At 38.2% G+C, this 22,894-nt stretch overlaps 1 protein-coding gene across 1 annotated transcript in view; it reads left to right on the forward strand.

Annotated features, from left to right (window-relative positions):
• LOC133556299 (collagen alpha-1(XXVII) chain B-like) overlaps window positions 1–22,894 on the forward strand; it is a 202,646-nt gene that overhangs the window by 139,950 nt on the left and 39,802 nt on the right. The window contains exons 30-37 of the mRNA XM_061906106.1: window positions 9,946–9,999; window positions 10,319–10,363; window positions 11,598–11,642; window positions 11,721–11,774; window positions 16,825–16,878; window positions 16,950–17,003; window positions 19,860–19,913; window positions 19,992–20,045. Of these exons, the coding sequence (XP_061762090.1) occupies window positions 9,946–9,999; window positions 10,319–10,363; window positions 11,598–11,642; window positions 11,721–11,774; window positions 16,825–16,878; window positions 16,950–17,003; window positions 19,860–19,913; window positions 19,992–20,045 (414 nt within the window). The remainder of the gene's footprint in view (window positions 1–9,945; window positions 10,000–10,318; window positions 10,364–11,597; window positions 11,643–11,720; window positions 11,775–16,824; window positions 16,879–16,949; window positions 17,004–19,859; window positions 19,914–19,991; window positions 20,046–22,894) is intronic.

Genomic DNA, 22,894 nt, shown 5'->3' on the forward strand with positions numbered 1-22,894 from the left:
TTTTCCTTACAGTCCGTGACGTCACGCGCACACGTCATCATTCCGCGACGTTTTCAACAATAAACTCCGCGGGAAATTTAAAATTGCAATTTAGTAAACTAAACCGGCCGTATTGGCATGTGTTGCAATGTTAATATTTCATCATTGATATATAAACTATCAGACTGCGTGGTCGGTACTAGTGGGTTTCAGTAGGCCTTTAAAGGAGCCATATGTAATAATGTCATGTCAAGTCATCATTAAATATGTCAAAATGCATTAATAAATCATGTTTTTTTCCAATACCTCTATAACTAATAACAGTGGTTCATATGCTAATTTCAAAATTAGATTTACAGCCCCGGAATATTGTTATTGTTTTCATTTCGATGCCCCGCCCTCCACCGTTTGAACAAACTTGCTCATTTCCTCCTTGATAGGTAAGTCAGCCATTTACCTTTTTTTTAATGACTTGTAATAAATGGAAATGGACATTTGGTATGTAAACTATATTGTCCGATACAGTCTATGATCTTGTCTAAAAAAGATAGAATGTTCCTGCATTCAATGCTTAGTGTGATGGTGCTTAGCTCCTAGTGTAATGGTGAACAAGCCAGCCCGGTCATTGACACATCCACATACAGGCTAACAGGGCAAATATATTCCCCTTCGGCTGTATGTCGATGTGTCCTCCAACTGACAATGCAAAAATATGTTTCGTACTAATAAAACCTATGCTGATATGGGTAGTGTCAGTGCCTATTTCCTTCTCTGTCATCATGGCAATGTGAAACGTGTAAGGACAGCCACATCACATGATAAAATAATTCCTCATTGGTGTTTGCATATTGTGGACTACATGTACCAAGTTATATGGCAATCTGAAACAGTAGCCTATAGGCATACTATGGTCAAATGTCTCCTCTTAGTTTTGGGCGTACATTTGGCTGCCAAGCATGCTCTACTTATTGTTACCAGTATAACCATTGCTAGCGTTGGTTGTACAAACCCCGTTTCCATATGAGTTGGGAAATATAAACGGAATACAATGATTTGCAAATCATTTTCAACCCATATCTACTTGAATATGCTACAAAGACATATTTGATGTTCGAACTGATAAACATTTTATTTATTTTTTTGCAAATAATCATTAACTTTAGTATTTGATGCCAGCAACACGTGACAAAGAAGTTGGGAAAGGTGGCAATAAATACTGATAAAGTTGAGGAATGCTCATCAAACACTTATTTAGAATACATCCCACAGGTGTGCAGGCTAATTGGGAACAGGTGGGTGCCATGATTGGGTATAAAAACAGCTTCCCAAAAAATGCTCCAGTCTTTCACAAGAAAGAATGGGGCGAGGTACACCCCTTTGTCCACAACTGCGTGAGCAAATCGTCAAACAGTTTAATAACAATGTTTCTCAAAATGCAATTGCAGTACATTTAGGGGTTTCAACATCTACGGTCCCTATTATCATCAAAAGGTTCAGAGAATCTGGACAAATCCCTCCATGTAAGCGGCATGGCCGGAAACCAACATTGAATGACCGCGACCTTCGATCCCTCAGACGGCACTGTATCAAAAACTGATATCAATCTCTAAAGGATATCACCACGTGGGCTCAGGAACACTTCAGAAAACCCCATCCATCCATCCATTTTCTACCGCTTATTCCCTTTTGGGGTCGCGGGGGGCGCTGGCGCCTATCTCAGCTACAATCGGGCGGAAGGCGGCGTACACCCTGGACAAGTCGCCACCTCATCGCAGGGCACTTCAGAAAACCACTGTCACTAAACACAGTTGGTCGCTACATCTGTAAGTCCAAGTTAAAGCTCTACCATGCAAAGTGAAAGCCATTTATCAACAACATCCAGAACCGCCGGCGGCTTCTCTGGGCCCGAGATCATCTAAGATGAACTGATGCAAAGTGGAAAATTGTTCTGTGGTCTGACGAGCCCACATTTCGAATTATTTTTGGAAGTATTTGAAAATATTGGAACAACATATGCTGTCATCTAAGCTCTGTCTTTTCCATGGACGCCCCTGCTTATTTCAGCAAGACAATGCCAAGCCACATTAGCACGTGTTACAACAGCGTAGTTTTGTGAAAAAGTGTAGGTACTTTCCTGGCCCGCCTGCAGTCCAGACCTGTCTCCCATCGAAAATGTGAGGCGTATAATGAACCGTAAAATACGACAGCGGAGACCCCGGACTGTTGAACGACTGAAGCTCTACATAAAACAAGAATGGGAAAGAATTCCACTTTCAAAGCTTCAACAATTAGTTTCCTCAGTTCCCAAACGTTTATTGAGTGTTGTTAAAAGAAAAGGTGATGTAACACAGTGGTGAACATGCCCTTTCCCAACTACTTTGGCACGTGTTGCAGCCATGAAATTCTAAGTTAATTATTATTTGCAAAAAAAAAAAATAATGTTCATGAGTTTGAACATCAAGTATCTTGTCTTTGTAGTGCATTCAATTGAATATGTGTTAAAAATGATTTGCAAATCATTGTATTCTGTTTTTATATACCTCTAACACAATTTCCCAACTCAAATGGAAACGGGGTTTGTAGTTATAGTCTTTGTGTTCTGATAGTATTGACAATAACCACATGATTGCCATTTGTTGTGATATTGTACGCAGGGATGACATAGTTCTTCCTCAAAATAGCCTCATTATGTGTAAAATGTGTTGGTTAGAGATTTGTTATTGCCAAAACGCGTGTCTATTCAGCTAATATGGTCCCAGCACCTCAACCCGTTGTAAGAGGCAGTAGAAGTTTGACGTTTCTCAGAGTAGCCCAGTTCATCCAGCTGGATTCGGCTCAATCAGGGAGGGGACTACATAATTTTGACCGTGATTGCAGTACCATTTCTGGCCAGATTTTTACATATGGCTCCTTTAAAACTTACCATGTTATTAATATTTTATCTAAAATAAAGATAGCACAGTACAGTACACATTCCGTACAGTCTGTTTGATTGGTCCAACGTCACCAGTGACTGCATGTGATTTGTGAAACGCAGACATGCGTAGATCCTACTTTGAAAAACCAAAACAACATTAATAGATCGATAAAAAAAAGTAGCGAGTAGCGAGCTGAATGTAAATAAATGGAGCGGAGTAAAAGTAGCGTTTCTTCTCTATAAATATACTCAAGTAAAAGTAAAAGTATGTTGCATAAAAACTACTCTTAGAAGTACAATTTATCCCAGTAGATGTAACGGAGTAAATGTAGCGCGTTACTACCCACCTCTGATTAGGTGTTTGTGCTAAAGCATTTACCTAGTTCCCTTTTGGCTAACGACATTTTTTCCTGTATTTCTGTGGCAGGTGGGGTTATGTCTATGTACTTTATTTAAAACTGCATGGAAATGAACCACGCTGTGCCTCTAAGTGTGTTGGAAAAAAATGCAAGCCACTATTTAACAGATACGGAGCATTTAAGGCTCATTTTTAATGGCTCACTTGAAGGAACGTGTTGCAAAAGGCCATGTTGTGAGTGGACCAGTGAAAGGCTGTACACATACTTTAAGTTAAAATCCTCATGTAGCGCTCACATGTCTCTGGAACACTGGCATTTTGCAAACACTAATATTGATGACGGGGCAGTGATTAGTGCTTTCACTTCACAGTGAGAGAGTCCTGGGTTCGATTCCCGGGCTAAGGTTCTTTCCGTGTGGAGTTCGCATGTTGTAAATTGCCCTAATTTGCGAATTAAATAAATTAAATTCTATAGGTACCAGACCTTAAGTCGCATACATGCATACATATATATATATATATATATATATATATATATATATATATATATATATATATATATATATGTGTATATATATATATATATATATATATATATATATATATATATATACTTTATTCATTTATTTATTTATTTCGTCAATCTATATTTACAAACCTAATTGTTTCTAAAGACTCTGTAACACGGCAATAAAACGGCTGATCAAACAAAACAGAAGTCATCGTCATGGACCCACTGGCTGTGGAAGCCAGCTCTACAATCAGCTAAACAGACTCAATAACGCCACAGTGACGTTTTTGGTGAATATATGACACTGAAACAATACAAAAAGAATGCCATTGGAAGTAAATAATACTAACACAGACACTTGTAAATGTGTTAGCATACTAGCTAATGCTAAAGACGCTAGCTGGATTGCATTGCAATAGCACGTACAAATATGCATGAAAACACTCCTACAGACATCACATGTGGGAAGATTTAGTAAGTTCAAACCGCTTTAGTTATATTGTAAAACTTGCAAACATTGCTTCGAGTGACGAATAAGGAATTATTTCGAGCAGAAACAGTATGGACAAATACACTTCCAGCACGGAACAGGAAATGTTCAACCCGCAGGAGTGAGCAAACTCCCCCAAAAGTTAGCGCCACAGCACAAACAATCCCACACCTTTTCAGTGTCCCTGTCGGCGTAATATCATTTGTTGAACATCAAAACACTATGGCAGTTAGCGAAGAAACATCCATAAAATAGCCGCACCGTTTCATAAGCCACAGGGATCAAAGCGTTAAAAAAAAAAAGGAAAAAAAAGCCAAGCATACTTGTTTTTGACAATACGAATGTTGTTGTTCAAATAAGAGAAGATTTAGTGCAAAGTTTATTGGCTTTGCCACAATGGACTTCATGTGCTTGGAAGAGTGTTTGTCTGGGGAGACTGGATGAACAATTAAAGTATGATGAAGGCATTTCATTTTCTAAATGACTTTAACGCGCCTCCAATGATATCACCAACCTAATATCAGGTTATAGCAGAACATTGGGAAGCAGAATTAACGCCTCCTTACTCCTCGGTCTGACAGGAAACCCGGCTGATAAAAGTGAGCGTAGCCAAGTTTATCCATTACACGAGGCTCGTAAACAAAGAGGCTGTTTATCTGGGAGTCGTATTTATTTGCTGTCATACTTCACGCTGTAATGCAAACCACAACAAAGACGCAACTTACTATGTTTTCTGGAAACCACACGACCGTGGAACCTGGTCTAAACCAAACAACCACATTGCAAAGATGCTTTTAAAAGAGCATAAAAATGCTCATTCAGACTGCAGAAAGTCATCAACTCACATGCTGTCATTTGCTTTTTCTTGGGCTTTAAGCGGAAACCACCTTTTTTGATATCTCGCCCACCATCCACAAGCCCTTATGTGAGACAAGAGCACTTTTCTGTGCATTCTTGATAGTCAAATACTGCTAGCAAGAGGCGTCTAACAAGACAGGTATTGGTTATGCCAGTGTTTTTCAACTAGTGTGCCATGAGATATTGTCTGGTGTGCCCTGGGAAATTATGCAACTTCACCTATTGGTACAAAAATATTTTTTGTAAATCAGTAATGTGCTGTTGCTTAGTGTCTGTGCTGTGTAAAAATCTTCAGGGTAACCACGTTACAGTTAAAGTACCAATGATTGTCACACACACACACTATCAATCAATCAATCAATGTTTACTGATATAGCCCTAAATCACTAGTGTCTCAAAGGGCTGCACAAACCACTACGACATCCTCGGTAGGCCCACATAAGGGCAAGGAAAACTCACACCCAGTGGGACATCGGTGACAATAATGACCCAGTGGGACGTCGGTGACAATGATGACTATGAGAACCTTGGAGAGGAGGAAAGCAATGGATGTCGAGCGGATCTAACATGATACTGTGAAAGTTCAATCCATAATGGATCCAACACAGTCGCGAGAGTCCAGTCCAAAGCGGATCCAACACAGCAGCGAGAGTCCCGTTCACAGCGGAGCCAGCAGGAAACCATCCCAAGCGGAGGCGGATCAGCAGCGCAGAGATGTCCCCAGCCGATACACTAGGTGGGGAGAAATTATTCACCCTTGATCACCCCCTGGGAGGTGAGGGGAGCAGTGGGCAGCAGCGGTGGCCGCGCTCGGGAATCCTTTTTGGTGATCAAACCCCCAATTCTAACCCTTGATGCTGAGTGCTAAGCAGGGAGGTAATGGGTCCCATTTTTTATAATCTTTGGTATGACTCGGCCGGGATTTGAACTCACAACCTACTGATCCATCTCAGGGCGGACACTCTAACCACTAGACCGCTGAGTAGGTAATACTCCATATCAGTAGGTTGTAGCAGGCAGTTAATTGCTTTGTAAAAGTCAAAAAGTGTCATGTGAAATGGGGATGGTTTGTTGTGGTCCCAATAAGCACACCACAGAGGGAGGCAGTGTGCAGGTAAAAAGGTATGTAATGTTTAAACCAAAAATTAACAAAAGGGAAAGAAAAAGGCAATTGCTATGCAGAACTAAAGTAAAACTGAACTGGCTACAAAGCAAACAGAAACAGTATGCTGGACGACACCAAAAACGTACGGCGTCCACACAGTACATCCGTACATGACATGACAATTAACAATGTTCACACAAGAAAGGTTGGCAACAACATAAATAGCCCTGCTTGCTAACACAAAGCAGGTGCACGGAATAGCGCTCAAAGGAAGACATGAAAGTGCTACAGGAAAACATCAACAAAACTAGAAGAGCCCCCAAAATAACAGTGCAACACAAGAACTAAAGCACTACACACAGGAAAACACCAACAAACTCAAAATAAGGCACGACGACCTGATGGAGTTTTCATTTATTAGTGTTTTCTGTTGGTGGTGTGCTTCTTAATGAAAGAAATGTGCCTTGCCTCAAAAAAGGTTGAAAAACACTGGGTTATGTCACACATCTTGCCTTATCTAAGCCAGTATCCGTCCACTCCGTGGGTCTGGATATGAACCCGGTCACGAGTTGAATGTTTAACTTTTCCAAGGTTAGTGCGTCTGCCTCTCAATACGAAGGTCCTGCAGTCCTGGGTTCAATCCCAGGCTCGGGATCTTTCTGTGTGGAGTTTGCATGTCCTCCCCGTGACTGCGTGGGTTCCCTCCGGGTACCCCGGCTTCCTCCCACTTCCAAAGACATGCACCTAGGGATAGGTTGATTGGCAACACTAAATTGGCCCTAGTGTGTGAATGTGAGTGTGAATGTTGTCTGTCTGTCTGTGGTGGCCCTGCGATGAGGTGGCGACTTCTCCAGGGTGTACACCGCCTTCCACCCGATTGTAGCTGAGATAGGCGCCAGTGCCCCCCCGCAACCCCAGAAGGGAATAAGCGGTAGAAAATGGATTGAAGTTCGAGTAGCTTCAGTTGCTCGCATCAACTTGGTTTAGCAAGACATTGTGTAACAACGCAGGACAAGTAGTTCCTCTGTGTTAGCGTCCACAATAGCAATGTTGGTTAAAATGCAGCTCACAGACAGTTGTTGGCGTTTAATGTTTTTTTGGAGGGCTTGATAGACAGAATGTACTTAATCTTTGTATTTCCTTACATTCTGTATTCACTTCCTTTGCAGCGCGCTTAGTTTGGTTTCATTTCCTGTTTGGCCCCCACCACTCTCCGGGCCTCAGCCCGCCCTCGCTTATTGGCAATCTGGTTCCAGGCTGCCAATCAGGCTTCTGATTAAACCTTTTTAGTCGGGCTGGATTGTTGCTAATCATAAAGACACGTTATGCTTCCTGTGCACTTCCCTGCTGCACTATAACCAAAGTGCTTTCCAATGAAATACTTTTTAACTTCTGTCTGCGCAACTTGGGGTCACGACTACTGCGATCCCTATGACCTGCACTGTTAGCCGCCTCTTGTTAGCAATTGTTTACCATGTAGAACACACATATAAAGAAAAGACTGTGTTTGACTCACATCTGTCCATCCATATTCTACCGCTTGTCCGTTTCGGGGTCGCTGGAGCCTATCTCAGCTACATTCGGGCGGAAGGCGGGGTACACCCTGGAGAAGTCGCCGCCTCATCACAGGGCCAACATAGATAGACGGACAACATTCACACTCACATTCACACACTAGGGCCAATTTAGTGTTGCCAATCAACCTATCCCCAGGTGCATGTCTTTGGAAGTGGGAGGAAGCCGGAGTACCCGGAGGGAGCCCACGCAGTCACGGGGAGAACATGCAAACTCCACACAGAAAGATCCCGAGCGCAGGATCACATAATGATTGTAAATGATGAACATCTTACAAAACCCAAAAGCAGTGAAGTTTTCATATTGTGTAAAAGGTAAATAAAAATCCTTTTCAACTTATATTCAATTGAATAGACTGCAAAGACAAGATATTTAATGTTCACACAGAAAATTCAATTATTTTGAAACAATCAGGAACTTAGAATTTAATGGCATTTTTACCACTGTGTTACATGGCTTTTCCTTTTAACAACACTCAGTAAAGGCTTGGGAACAGAGGGAAACATTTTTGAAGTGGAATTCTTCGCATTCTTGCTTGATGTACAGCTTAAGTTGTTCAACAGTCTCCCTTCTGATATTTTAGCCTTCATATTGTACCATACATTTTCAATGGGAGACAAGGTCTGGACTACAGGCAGGCAAGTCTAGTACCTGCACTCTTTTACTACGAAGCCACAGTGTTGTAGCACATGGCTTGGCATTGTCTTGCTGAAATAAGCAGGGGCGTCCATGATAACGTTGCTTGGATGGCAACATATGTTGGTCCATAACCCGTATGAACCTTTCAGTATCAATGGTGCCTTCACATATGTGTAAGTTACCCATGCCTTTGGCACTAATACACCCCCATACCATCACAGATGCTGGCTTTTACACTTTGCGCCTAGAACAATCTGGATGGTTCTTTTCCTCTTTGGTCCGGAAGACACAACGTCCGCAGAGTTCGAAAACAATTTGAAATGTGGAATTGTCAAACCACGGAACCCTTTTTCACTATGCATCAGTCCATCTAAGATGAGCTCTGACCCAGCCAAGCGTTTCTGGGTGTTGTTGATAAATGGCTTTGGTTTTGCATAGTAGAGGTTTAACTTGCACTTACAGATGTAGTGACCAACCGTAGTTACTGACAGTGGTATTATGAAGTGTTCCTGAGCCCATATGGTGATATCCTTTACACACTGATGTCACATTTTGATGCAGTACCGACTGAGGTATCGAAGGTTCGTAATATCATTGCTTACGTGCAGTGATTTCTCCAGATTCTCTTAACCTTCTGATGATATTACGGAGCGTAGATGTTGAAATCCCTAAATTCCCTGCAATAGCTGCATGGGAAATGTTGCTCCTAAACAATTTGCTCAGGCAATTGTTGACAGAGTGGTGACCCTCGCCCCGTCCTTGTTTGTGAATGACTGAGCATTTCATGGAAGCTGCTTTTATACCCAATCATGGCACCCACCTCTTCACAATTAGCCTGTTCACCTGTGGGATGTTCCAAATAAATGTTTGATGAGCATTCCTCAACTCTCTCAGTCTTTGTTGCCACTTGTGCAGGCTTTTTTGAAACATGTTGCAGGCATTAAATTCCAAATGAGCTAATATTTGCAAAAAATAACTAGGTTTTCCAGTTTGAAAGTTAAATATCTTGTCTTTGCAGTCCACCCGATTGAATATAAGTTGAAAAGGATTTGCAAATAATTTTATTCTCTTTTCATTTGCCATTTACACAATGTGACAACTTCACTACTTTTGGGTTTTGTATTAGTTTCAACAATGATGGAGAAATATAAAGCACTTTTACAACTGATTGGAGATGTGTGTGACTGAGGCCTGCACGCGTTATGTCTTGGTCTTGTTTTCCAACAAAACGTGTTGCTCATAAAGTTTAATGATGATGACACTTTGAACCTGGAATAGATGATTTCTGCAGAACAATAATCATCCAAGAGCAATCATGGATAGAACAATCCTGGGCATGGATGAGAGTTAACTCAGTCCAGCAGTCACATGTTTACCAAATAATTGCCATTGATGTAGGATAGACGCTCATCAATAAAAATAGAGCGACTCCTCTAAAATTGAACACTTTGCTGTCACAAGATGTTTGAAACAAGATGAGTACAAGCTCTCCATTACACTTTGTTTCCCTCAGGGTCCGAGGGGTCCCGATGGTCGCGTGGGGGACGACGGGACTGGTGGATTAAAGGCGAGCACATTAAATCTTATCATGTTGAGGTTGCCAGCAGCTCTCTAATTGTACAAATCTGTCCCTGCTGTGGAAAGTTGGAAGAAACATAAATCTTTAGCCTAGCAAAGATTAATAAATAATACGTTGTTTTTTTCTGTCTGTTATTATTTTTAACATCTAACAACTTTTAGGAATGTTTTTCTTAGATGTATAAAATACAAGTGAACATCCCATCAAAGACTGCTAAAATATGAAATGGCAAAACTCTCTGAGGCGTTTGAAATATGGAGGATCTTTCTATTTTTTTTTTACTGACTAGCGGATGTATTTTGTGCAGGGTTCTGATGGTCCGCCAGGAAAATCGGGGCTCCCTGGTGATGTGGTAGGTAACAAATAATTAATTACATTATTTTTTTGCGATGGTAGACAAGACTTTCAAAGTTGAAGTCATAACTTTTGTAGCGGATATCAAATATTAAAGATAAGTTCCAGATGTTAAATGTATTGTTCATAAATGACATTATTACACACACACGCACACACACACACACACACACACACACACACACTCCCACACACACACACACATCTTTATACACTTCATATATATATATATATATATATATATATATACACACATACAAAAATATATACATATATATATAGATACACATATATACATACATATATATATATATATACATAAATATATATACAGTACATATATCAATATATATATATATAGATATATACACATCCATACATAAATATATATAAATATATACATACATACATCTATATATATATATATATATATATATATATATATAGATATATATATATATATATATATATATATATATATATATATATATATATATATATATATATACACATACATACATCTATACACACACACATATATATATATATGTGTGTGTGTGTGTGTATATATATATTTATATATATATATACACATATATACAAACATATATACATCTATATATATACATATACAGTATATACATATACAGTATATATACATATACATATACAGTATATATATATATATATATATATATATATATATATATATATATATATATATATATATATATATATATATATACATAGAAGCTTGCCAGAAGATTGTGGATGGCTACCAAAAGCGCCTTATTGCAGTGAAACTTGCCAAGGGACATGTAAACAAATATTAACATTGCTGTATGTATACTTTTGACCCAGCAGATTTGCTCACATTTTCAGTAAACCCATAATATTTTCATAAAAGAGCCAAATTTCATGAATGTTTTTTGTGTGACCATCATGTATGTGCTCCAATCACTCTGTAACAAAAAATAAGAGATTATTGGAGAAATGATTGGAAACTCAATACTGCCATGACATTATGTTCTTTACAAGTGTATGTCAACTTTTGATTGTGACTGTGTCTATATATATATATATATATATATATATATATATATATATATATATATATGTCGTAGTGGTTTGTGTTGTGGTTTGTGCAGTCCTTTGAGACACTAGTGACTTAGGGCTATATAAGTAAACATTGATTGATTGATTGATATAACATTAGTGTTGTGTCACTGCAGGGAAATCCGGGCGAGCCCGGTGAAGCTGGGCCAAAGGGATTTCCGGTAAGGCTCAAGAGCTACAGCTGTAGGAAATACACACTTATAAGATAAAAATTTAAGGTTTAATACATCTTATTTTAGGGTGTCCAAGGACCCTCGGGCCCACCAGGAGACAAAGGAGTTTCTGGAGACACAGTGAGTCATATTACTTCCAAGTCATTGTTGTATTATCTGTACTTCCAAGCAGGAACTGTCTTGATTCGTAATAGTAGAAGTCCGAGATCATTGTATATACACCTACACATCATCGATATATATATACATCTATTTATCATTTATATATATATATATATACATATTCATATACAAACCCCGTTTCCATATGAGTTGGGAAATTGTGTTAGATGTAAATATAAACAGAATACAATGATTTGCAAATAATTTTCAACCCATATTCAGTTGAATATGCTACAAAGACAACATATTTGATGTTCAAACTGATAAACATTAATTTTTTTTTGCAAATAATCTTTAACTTTATAATTTGATGCCAGCAACACGTGACAAAGAAGTTGGGAAAGGTGGCAATAAATACTGATAAAGTTGAGGAATGCTCATCAAACACAGGGGTAGAGGGTAATTGGGAACAAGTGGGTGCCATGATTGTGTATAAAAACAGCTTCCCAAAAATTTCTCAGTCTTTCACAAGAAAGGATGGGGCGAGGTACAACTCTTTGTCCACAACTGCGTGAGCAGATAGTCAAACAGTTTAAGAACAACGATTCTCAAAGTGCAATTGCAAGAAAATAAGGGATTTCAACAGCTAAGGTCCATAGTATCATCAAAAGGTTCAGAAAATCTGGAAAAATCACTCCACGTAAGTGGCATAAGCGGAAACCAACATTGAATGACCATGACCTTCGATCCCTCAGATGGTACTGTATAAAAAACCGACATCAATCTCTAAACAATATCACCACATGGGCTCAGGAACACTTCAGAAAACCACTGTCACTAAATACAGTTGGTCGCTACATCTGTAAGTGCAAGGTAAAGCTCTACTATGCAAAGCAAATGTCATTTATCAACAACATCCAGAAACACCGCCGGCTTCTCTGGGCCCGAGATCATCTAAGATGGACTGATGCAAAGTGGAAAAGTGTTCTGTGGTCTGACGAGTCCAGATTTCAAATTGTTTTTGAAAATATTCGACATCGTGTCATCCGGACCAAAGAGGAAGCGAATGTTATTGACGCAAAGTTCAAAAGCCAGCATCTGTGATGGTATGGGTGTGCATTAGTGCCCAAGGTATGGGTAACTTACACATCTGTGAAGGCACCATTAATGCTGACAGGTACATACAGGTTTTGGAGCAACATATGCTGCAATAATAGCGCTGTCTTTTTCATGGACACCCCTGCTTATTTCAGCACGACAATGCCAAGCCACATTCAGCACGTGTTACAACAGCATGGCTTTGTAGTAAAAGAGTGCGGGTACTTTCCTGGCGCGCCTGCAGTCCAGACCTGTCTCCCATCGAAACTGTGTAGAGCATTATGAAGCCTAAAACACGACAGCGGAGACCCCGGACTGTTGAACGACTGAAGCTCTACATAAAACAAGAATGGGAAAGAATTCCACTTTCAAAGCTTCAACAATTAGTTTCCTAAGTTCCCAAACGTTTATTGAGTGTTGTTAAAAGAAAAGGTGATGCAACACAGTGGTGAACATGCCCTTTCCCAAGTACTTTGGCACGTGTTGCAGCCATGAAATTCTAAGTTAATTATTATTTGCAAAAAAAAAAATAAAGTTTGAGTTTGAACTTCAAATATCTTGTCTTTGTAGTGCACTCAATTGAATATGGGTTGAAAAGGACTTGCAAATAATTGTATTCTGATTATATTTACATCTAACACAATTTCCCAACTCATATGGAAACAGGGTTTGTATATATATATATATATATATATATATATATATATATATATATATATATATATATATATATAATGGATATATAGGTATTCATATTGATATATACACCTATATATTAATGATATATATACCTATTAGGGTTTTACAGTGAATGTACTAATGAATCAAAAATGGTGCTATACTCTGTTTGAAAAGTACCGCTTTTCTTTTTTCAAAATTCATATTATGTTTATAAACTCAGTAAATACGTCCCTGGAGACATGAGGACTTTGAATATGACCAATGTATGATCATGTAACTATTTGGTATCAGATAGATCCTTATATGTGTGGTATCATCCAAAACTAATGTAACGTATCAAAGAAGAGAAGAATAAGTGATTATTACATTTTAACAGAAGTGTAGATAGAACATGTGGAAACAGAAAATAAGCAGATATTAACAGTAGATTAAGAAGTTGATTAATAACACATGTTTACAGTTTGTCCCTCATAATGATGACAAAATAATAGGTAGATAAATGACACAATATGTTACTGCATACGTCAGCAGACTAATTAGGAGTTTTTGTTTGTTTACTTACTACTAAAAGACAAGTTGTCTAGTAAGTTCACTATTTTATTTAAGGACTAAATTACAATAATCAACATGTTATTTTTTGTGGTGCCCTTTATTTAGAAAAATACCGAAATACATTTTGTACCGGTACCAAAATATTGGTATTGGGACAACCCTACCATATATCAAAAATATATTTTGGACAGTTTTTCTCTTAAGGTGCTTTAATTTCCTGTTGTTTAGACATTAAAAAAAAAAATCATCAAAATAACAGAGACTATTGTAATGCTCTCTGGTCGTCCTAAAAGTAATAATAAATGTCTATAAATATGACACAAGTCAGCTGCACACGTGTTGACGAGGACCAGAGGGCGGGAGCACATTACACCAGTTTTAAAGTCGCTGGGTCCAATTTAAAGTTCTCTAATTTTGTTTAAATGTCTTAACGGAATCGCACCCTCTTGCCTATCTGACCAGTTTTTTTCCCTAGCCAGTCTCGCGGTCGCTGAAGTTCTCTGTCGCCAAACTTTTACATTCAATAAATCCCAGATCAAAGACATTTAGTCAGTATGGCGCCACCTGCCAGAGAGACTCAGGACTGCAGAGATCGGTGATATTTTTTCTTAAAAAGGTTAAAAGCACTCTTTTCAATCAGCCATTTTACTGACGATTTAAAACTCTTCCTAGGTTCTATTTATTTGTATTCTGTTTTATTATATTTTCTTTATTGCTTTCATTAAGACACTTGCTATTGTTATTGTGTGAATGTTGCAAACATTCACACGTTTTCTACACCAAAATTCATCTATTTATTCTTCTTCTCCAGATTTTGGCGCACTCTACTTTCCACATTTTTCTTCCAATTCAAACTGTTCCAACTTCAAACTGTTTAGCCTATTTGGAAATCACGGGTTTTCCTTTGACAAATTCCAAAAAATCGAAGATTTCGCAGATTTCAAGGTTTTCCGGGCCATTTTTCCCAAGTTGAAATCAATGGGACATTTTTCAAAGTTCCGCAACTCCCACATTTGTTATCTGATTCAAACCGTTCTAATTTCAAAACATTTACCCTGTTGAGGAATTGTGTGCTTTATTTCAACAATTCTAAAATAAAATTCCCTGATTCCCCAGAAATCCCAGTTTTACAGGACATTTTTCCCATTGAAATTGAAACTGGCCATTTTTCAAACTTTCACCATTTCCACATTTTTCAACCTATTCAAACCATTCCCCCTTCAACACATTCCACCATCCTGGAAGTTCAAACTATCGTTTTTCCAATTTCAAAAAAATTCCAGGAGTTTCCAGAATTCCTGTTTTTCCAGGGCCTTATTTCCACCCTTTTTTCTGACAACTACTCCTTCCACATTTTTCAACCCACTTCAACCATTCTACTGTAAAATCATTCCTCTTAATCAGGACAAAAAACAAAGTTGATTTTTTTTTAACTGGAAAAATTCCCGTTTTTTCCAAAATCCCACAAATTCCGTAACACGATTTTTCAATTAAAAATGTTACTACTTCAACATTTCTTGACCATATAGAAAAATTCTAACACCAACGATTTTAACTCATTCAGACCATTCAAGTTTTTTTCTGTTTTTTTTATACAATTTTCCAAAAAAATGCCCACTTTTCACAAAATTCCATGAAATTCCCATTGAAATCAATGGGACATTTTTCAAAATTCCACAACTCCCACATGTGTTATCTGATTCAAAACGTTCCAACTTCAAAACATTTAGCCTGTGGAGGAATTGTGTGCAAAAAAAAATCCCGGATTTTCTAGAATTCCCAGTTTTCATGGACATTTTGCCCATTCAAAATGAATTGTCCATTATTCAAACTTCCACAATACCCATTTTTTTTTAACTTATTCATTCAACTGATCATGGAAATTAAAACTACCATTTTTCCACACATTTCCAGGAATTCCTTTTTCTTTCTATCCTTATTTCCAAACTTTTTTAATCTGATGAGTCATTTCACATTTTCAAAGCATTTCAATTGTTCCACTGTCAACATATTCCGTTAAGATCCCGCTTTTCCAAAAATTCACACATTTCCAGAAAGTTTCCATTGAAATTAATAGGACATTTTTCCAAGCTACACAACTCCAAAATTTGTCATCTGATTCAAACCGTTCCAACTTCATAGCATTCCACTCATCCTGGACATTCAAACATACACTTTCCCAAGTTCTGAACCAAATTCTGTTTTTCCTGGAAATTCGAAATTTTCAACATTCAAACTATTCTTACATTCATACTACATTCTGTCAGCATTTCACTTTAACTTCAGCATTGGAGCATTCACACACAATTCCTTCAGGAGTTGCCTCTTCTAGTTACTATCTAATATTTTTATATATTAGTCAATTGATTGGCAACACTAAATTGGCCCTAGTGTGTGAATGTGAGTGTGAATGTTGTCTGTCTATCTGTGTTGGCCCTGCGATGAGGTGGCGACTTGTCCAGGGTGTACCCCGCCTTCTGCCCGATTGTAGCTGAGATAGGCACCAGCGCCCCCCGCGACCCCAAAGGGAATAAGCGGTAGAAAATGGATGGATGGATGTATACCGTACATTTAAAATACTTTTTTTTTTCGATCAGATGAATTTTAAGTATGTTTAAGGAGGCGTTATTTTTTCTCAATCCTCAGTGTCGTACAAATAATAAAACATGGACTAAAAGCACAAACTAATCCTTCTTCCACATGTAAGATTATTGATGGCCTACTTTCATACCTGCAGGGAGCAGCAGGGCCCCCAGGAACCATGGGTACTACGGGGGAGATGGGAACATCTGTGAGTCTGATCCCACCACCGCTTTTAGAATTGCAACACGCCTTCCTTATGGTTGTCTGCGTTTCTGACAGGGCTTGCCAGGCAAGATCGGAGAGAAAGGATTGTCTGGTGAACCTGGAGAGAAGGTAAAGGTATTTTCAATTGGAACTGTGTGTGAACGCTTTGTGCGGCAAGTCACGGGAACGTCAAACTGAAATGCTAACGTTAGCATGCTGACAGAGTGTTATACAACTACGATGCGTACACATTAAAAATGTGCTTTAAAATGATATTGTTAGCAAGCTAGCAGTTACCATGTGTCAGGTAACAAGATATATAGTCTTGAGGTGTACGTCGGCAAAATTGGCAAAAAAAAATTGTTACAATGCTTAGGGTAGTTAACAGTTAGCATATATCCCATATGACTGTGGTGCCAATGTTGGCAGGCTAATAGTTAGCATGTGTCAAATACCTAGTTAAAGTTAAAAAAAAAAAAAGTAGCAATGATTGTCACACACACACTAGGTGGGGTGAAATTTGTCCTCTGCATTTGACCCATTCCCTTGATCACCCCTTGAAAGGTGAGGGGAACAGTGGGCAGCAGCAGTGCCGTGCCCGGGAATCATTTATGGTGATTTAACCCCCAATTCCAACCCTTGATGCTGAGTGCCAAGCAGGGACGCATTTATTATAGTCTTTGGTATGACTCGGCCGTGGTTTGAACTCACAACCCACCGATCTCAGGGCGCACACAGGTGGGTGCCATGATTGGGTATAAAAGCAGCTTCCATGAAATACTAAGTAATTCACAAACAAGGATGGGGCGAGGGTCACCACTTTGTTAGCAAATTGTTGAACAGTTTTAGAACAACATTTCTCAACGAGCTATTGCAAGGAGTTTAGGGATTTTACCATCTACGGTCCGTAAAATCATCAAAAAGTTCAGAGAATCTGGAGAAATCTCTGCAAAAGCGATGATATTACGGACTTTTGATCCCTCAGGGGGTACTGCATTAAAAACTGACATAAGTGTGTAAAGGATATCACCACATGGGCTCAGGAACACTTCATAAAACCACTCTACAGTTGGTCGCTACATCTGTAAGTGCAAGTTAAAACTCTACTATGCAAAGCCAAACCCATTTATCAACAATATCCTGAAACGCCGCCGGCTTGGCTGGGCCCGAGCTCACTTAAGATGGACTGATGCAGAGTGGAAAGGTGTCCTGTGGTATGACGAGTCCACACTTCAAATTACATTTTGGAAACAGAGGACGTGGTGTCCTCCAGAACAAAGAGTAAAATAACCATTTGGATTGTTATAGGCGCAAAGTTCAAAAGCCAGCATCTGTGACGGTATGGGGGTGCATTAATGCCCAAGGCATGGGTAACTTACACATCTGTGAAGGCACCATTAATGCTGAAAGGTCCATACAGGTTTTGGAGCAACATATGTTGTCATCCAAACAACGTTATCATGGACGCCCCTGCTTATTTCAGCAAGACAAGTGTTACAACAGCGTGGTTTCATAAAAAAAGGGTGCGGGTACTTTCCTGGCCCGCTTGCAGTCCAGACCTGTCTCCCATCGAAAATGTGTGGCACATTATGAAGCGTAAAATACGACAGCGGAGACCCCAGACAGTTGAACGACTGAAGCTCTACATAAAGCAAGAATGGGAAAGAATTCCACTTTCAAACCTTTGATGCTGAGTGCCAAGCAGGGAGGCAATGGGTCCCATTTTTTTTTATAGTCTTTGGTATGACTCGGCTGGGGTTTGAACTCCCAACCTACCAATCTCAGGGCAGACACTCTATCCACTAGGCCACTGAGTAGGATTGGTGCCAATGTTGGCATGCTAACAGTTAGTTTGTGTCTAGTACCAAGTTATATGGTCTGAGGTGTACAGTGGCTGAATTGACATTGAAACAAAAGTAGCATGTGGATGCTAGCATGCTTAGAGTTACCATATGTAACATTTCAAGTCACGAATTGTCCAGGGTGTACCACGCCTTCCGCCCGATTGTAGCTGAGATAGGCACCAGCGCCCCCCCACGACCCCAAAGTGAATAAGCGGTAGAAAATGGATGGATGACTAAGGTGTGCGGCGACAAAAAGTTGGAAGAAAAAGCTAGCATGCTAACATTTTTCATATGTCAAGTACCAAGTTATATGACACTGTGGTAAACACATGCAAAATTAGCTGGAAAAATAAGCATGCGAATGTTAGCATTTTAACAGTTAGCATGTGTCAAGTACCAGATTTTATGGTTTTGAGGTGTACAGTAGGTAAATTGGCAAATTAAAAAAAGGTAGCATGTTAACAGTTATGACTAAGTTAGCTTGCTAATGTAAGCATGCTAACATTTGTCATATGTCAAGTACCAAGTTACAGGACTGTAGTAAACGGTTGCAGAATTAGCATTAAAAGTTAACGTGTGTCTGGGACCATTATGAATAAGTTGAAAAACTTAGCATTTAAATGCTACCATGCTAACAGTTAGCCTAGGTCACAAACCAAGTCATATGGCTGAGGTGTACGGTGGAAAAAATGGCTGAAAAACTAGCATGCCAACATTAGCATGCTAACATTTACCATATGTTAAGTACAAAGTTATATGACTCTGTGGCAAACACATACAAATTTAGCTCGTAATTCAAGCATGCGAACGTTAGCATTTTGAAAGTTTGCATGTGTCAAGTAGCAAGTTATATGGTTCTGTGCGTTGACAAAAAGTTGGGCAAAAAGTTAGTATGCTAATGTTAGCATGCTAATATTTTTAATATATCAAGTACAGTTATATGACTGTGGTAAACAACATACAACAATAGCATTAAAAGTTCATGTTTCATCGACCATAAGTTAGCATGCTAACGACTGAGTGTGTTGTGGTATAATTGTTATTAATAGCATGAAAAATTCCAAAAGAAATATACATGTGTGTTGTATTTCATGGGGAACTACAGCAGTTCATTACAATTGTGATGACACATGTTTTGCAGGGTGACATGGGTGCACCTGGCAACACAGGAGAGCAGGGTTTACCCGGCCAGAGGGTAACAATTGTTTATATTGTTAAACACACGGGGCCAGTTACTTCCACCTCACCTATTTGACATTATGTTGTCCATAAGGGGGAACAAGGCATGGATGTGGAGCCTGGACCAAGTGGACCTGATGGTATTAAGGTAATATGCATAAAAGGGTCTTTGGATCATAATTGACCCCGCATTCTTTTTTGATTCTACAAAGAGTTGGCTTTGCTTCATTCAGTTCAAGGATCATGTGAGACGTAAGCAAATGAATCCTAAGTTGTAGCTTCTATTGTCGTGACAGCACATGTCAGATCTTGGAAGTAGACTGTGGTCAAAACAAACAATGGCTGCTTCTTCAAGGGCCACAATGATGCTGCAGTAAGACAAGATGGGATCAGATCAGATCTTTCCATCAAAGGAGTTGAAGAGCAACATGACAATCATCAGTACACTGGTGACCACCTGTTGCTAATCATCACAAACACACTTAGCCTCCTGGCCTTTTTCTTAGCTAGAAAGTTTACTCCTCGCAGACATTTGGTTGAATAGTTCATTTTGCATTTAATTCCAAAAAAGTTTGTTAAAAATAACTGATATATATATATATATTTGTTCTTGTTTGCATTTGGATTATTTCAAGATGTGTAGCGAAGCCTGCCTTTATTTACTTATTTGTGCAAAGCTGCTCTCTGTGAGAGAAATAGTTATATTGTCAGTCAAATGCTCAAAGTAGAAAACAATTCAATGTGTATTTTCGTACAAGTTAGCACCAAAATAACTAGCTAATTAACCAGTTAGCTAAGGTATATACTAACTAGGTTACTGGCTTCATGAGGGGTTCCCTCAATCTTCTGACAATTGAGGGAACCCCTTAATGAAACAGTTCTGTAGAGATGAAGTAGTCTTGTGATTTTTTCCCACACATACATATAGCAATATTGCAATATTCTCTGGATAATCTAAGTAAGACATATATATATATATATATATATATATATATATATATATATATACACATACAAGTGGGCCTACCGAGGATGTCGTAGTGGTTTGTGTTGTGGTTTGTGCAGCCCTTTGAGACACTAGTGATTTAGGGCTATATAAGTAAACATTGATTGATTGATTGATATATATATATATGTACGTGTGTAGATATATATATATATATATATATATATATATATATATATATATATATATATATATATATATATATGTATGTGTGTAGATATATATATATATATATATATATATATATATATATATATATATATATATATATATATATATTAGGGGTGTGGGAAAAAATCGATTCAAATACGAATCTGGATTCTCACGTTGTGCAATTCAGAAAAGATTCTCATTTTTTTTTAAATCCATTTTTTTTTTTTTTTTATCAACCCAACAAAACAATACACAGCAATACCATAACAATGCAATCCAATTCCAAAACCAAACCTGACCCAGCTACACTCAGAACTGCAATAAACAGAGCCATTGAATGGAGACACAAACACGACACAGAACAAACCAAAAGTAGTGAAACAAAAATGAATATTATCAACAACAATATCAATATTAGTAATAATTTCAGCATAGCAGTGATTAAAAATCCCTCATTGACATTATCATTAGACATTTATAAAAATAAAAATAAAAGAACAATAGTGTCACAGTGGCTTACACTTGCATCGCATCTCATAAGCTTGACAACACACTGTGTCCAATGTTTTCACAAAGATAAAATAAGGCATATTTTTGCTTTAATAGTTAAAACAAATGTACATTATTGCAATCAGTTGATAAAACATTGTCCTTTACAATTCTAAAAGCTTTTTAAAAAAAATCTACTACTCTGCTCGCATGTCAGCAGACTGGGGTAGATCCTGCTGAAATCCTATGTATTGAATGAATAGGGAATCGTTTTGAATCGGAAAAATATTGTTTTTGAATCGAGAATCGCGTCGAATCGAAAAAATGGATTTATAATCGAATCGCGACCCCAAGAATCGATATTGAATCAAATCGTGGGATACCCAAAGATTCACAGCCCTAATATATATATATTTACATAAGTATATATATATATATATATATATATATATATATATATATATATATATATCTCCAAAGTATATAAAGTATATCCAAATAAATTTTTGTACCGGTACCAAAATAATGGTCTCGGGACAACCCAAATGTGTGATGTCATGTCCAGCTTACATGCTAACTCATTTCAGTTGAAGCAAAACTCAAGCAAAATGTATACCTACCTCTTAAGCTAGCAACCATTCTTCTTCCTTTGTTCCATTTAGATAGCAGACAGATGCCAAATGACAAACAGGAAGTGAAAAAAATCTGACACACATGAATCAAGTTCTACCAAGACCTGACCTCATTCTTTCATCAAAGTGTCGACATGTCCTAGCAAGGCCCCATAAACAACATCTTACAGTGCCAACTTTACACCACAACATTGCTATTTCAATTCGCCAATCAAACACAACATTGCTATTTTTATTCGCCAATTACACACAACATTGGTATTTCTATTTGCCAATCACAGACAACATTGCCATTTCCAATCGCCAATCACAGACAACATTGCTATTTTTATTCGCCAATCACACACAACATTGCTATTTCTATTTGCCAATCACACACAACATTGCCATTTCCATTCGCCCAATCACATACAACATTGTTATTTGTATTTGCCAATCCCACACACAACATTGCTATTTCTATTTGCCAATCACACACAACATTGCCATTTCCATTCGCTAATCACACACAAAATTGCTATTTCTATTCGCCAATCACACACAGCATTGCTATTTTTATTCGCCAATTACACACATCATTGGTATTTCTATTTGCCAATCACAGACAACATTGCCATTTCCAATCGCCAATCACAGACAACATTGCTATTTTTATTCGCCAATCACACACAACATTGCTATTTCTATTTGCCAATCACACACAACATTGCCATTTCC

This window comes from Nerophis ophidion, linkage group LG07, assembly GCF_033978795.1.
Source record: "Nerophis ophidion isolate RoL-2023_Sa linkage group LG07, RoL_Noph_v1.0, whole genome shotgun sequence".
Lineage (NCBI taxonomy): Eukaryota > Metazoa > Chordata > Actinopteri > Syngnathiformes > Syngnathidae > Nerophis > Nerophis ophidion.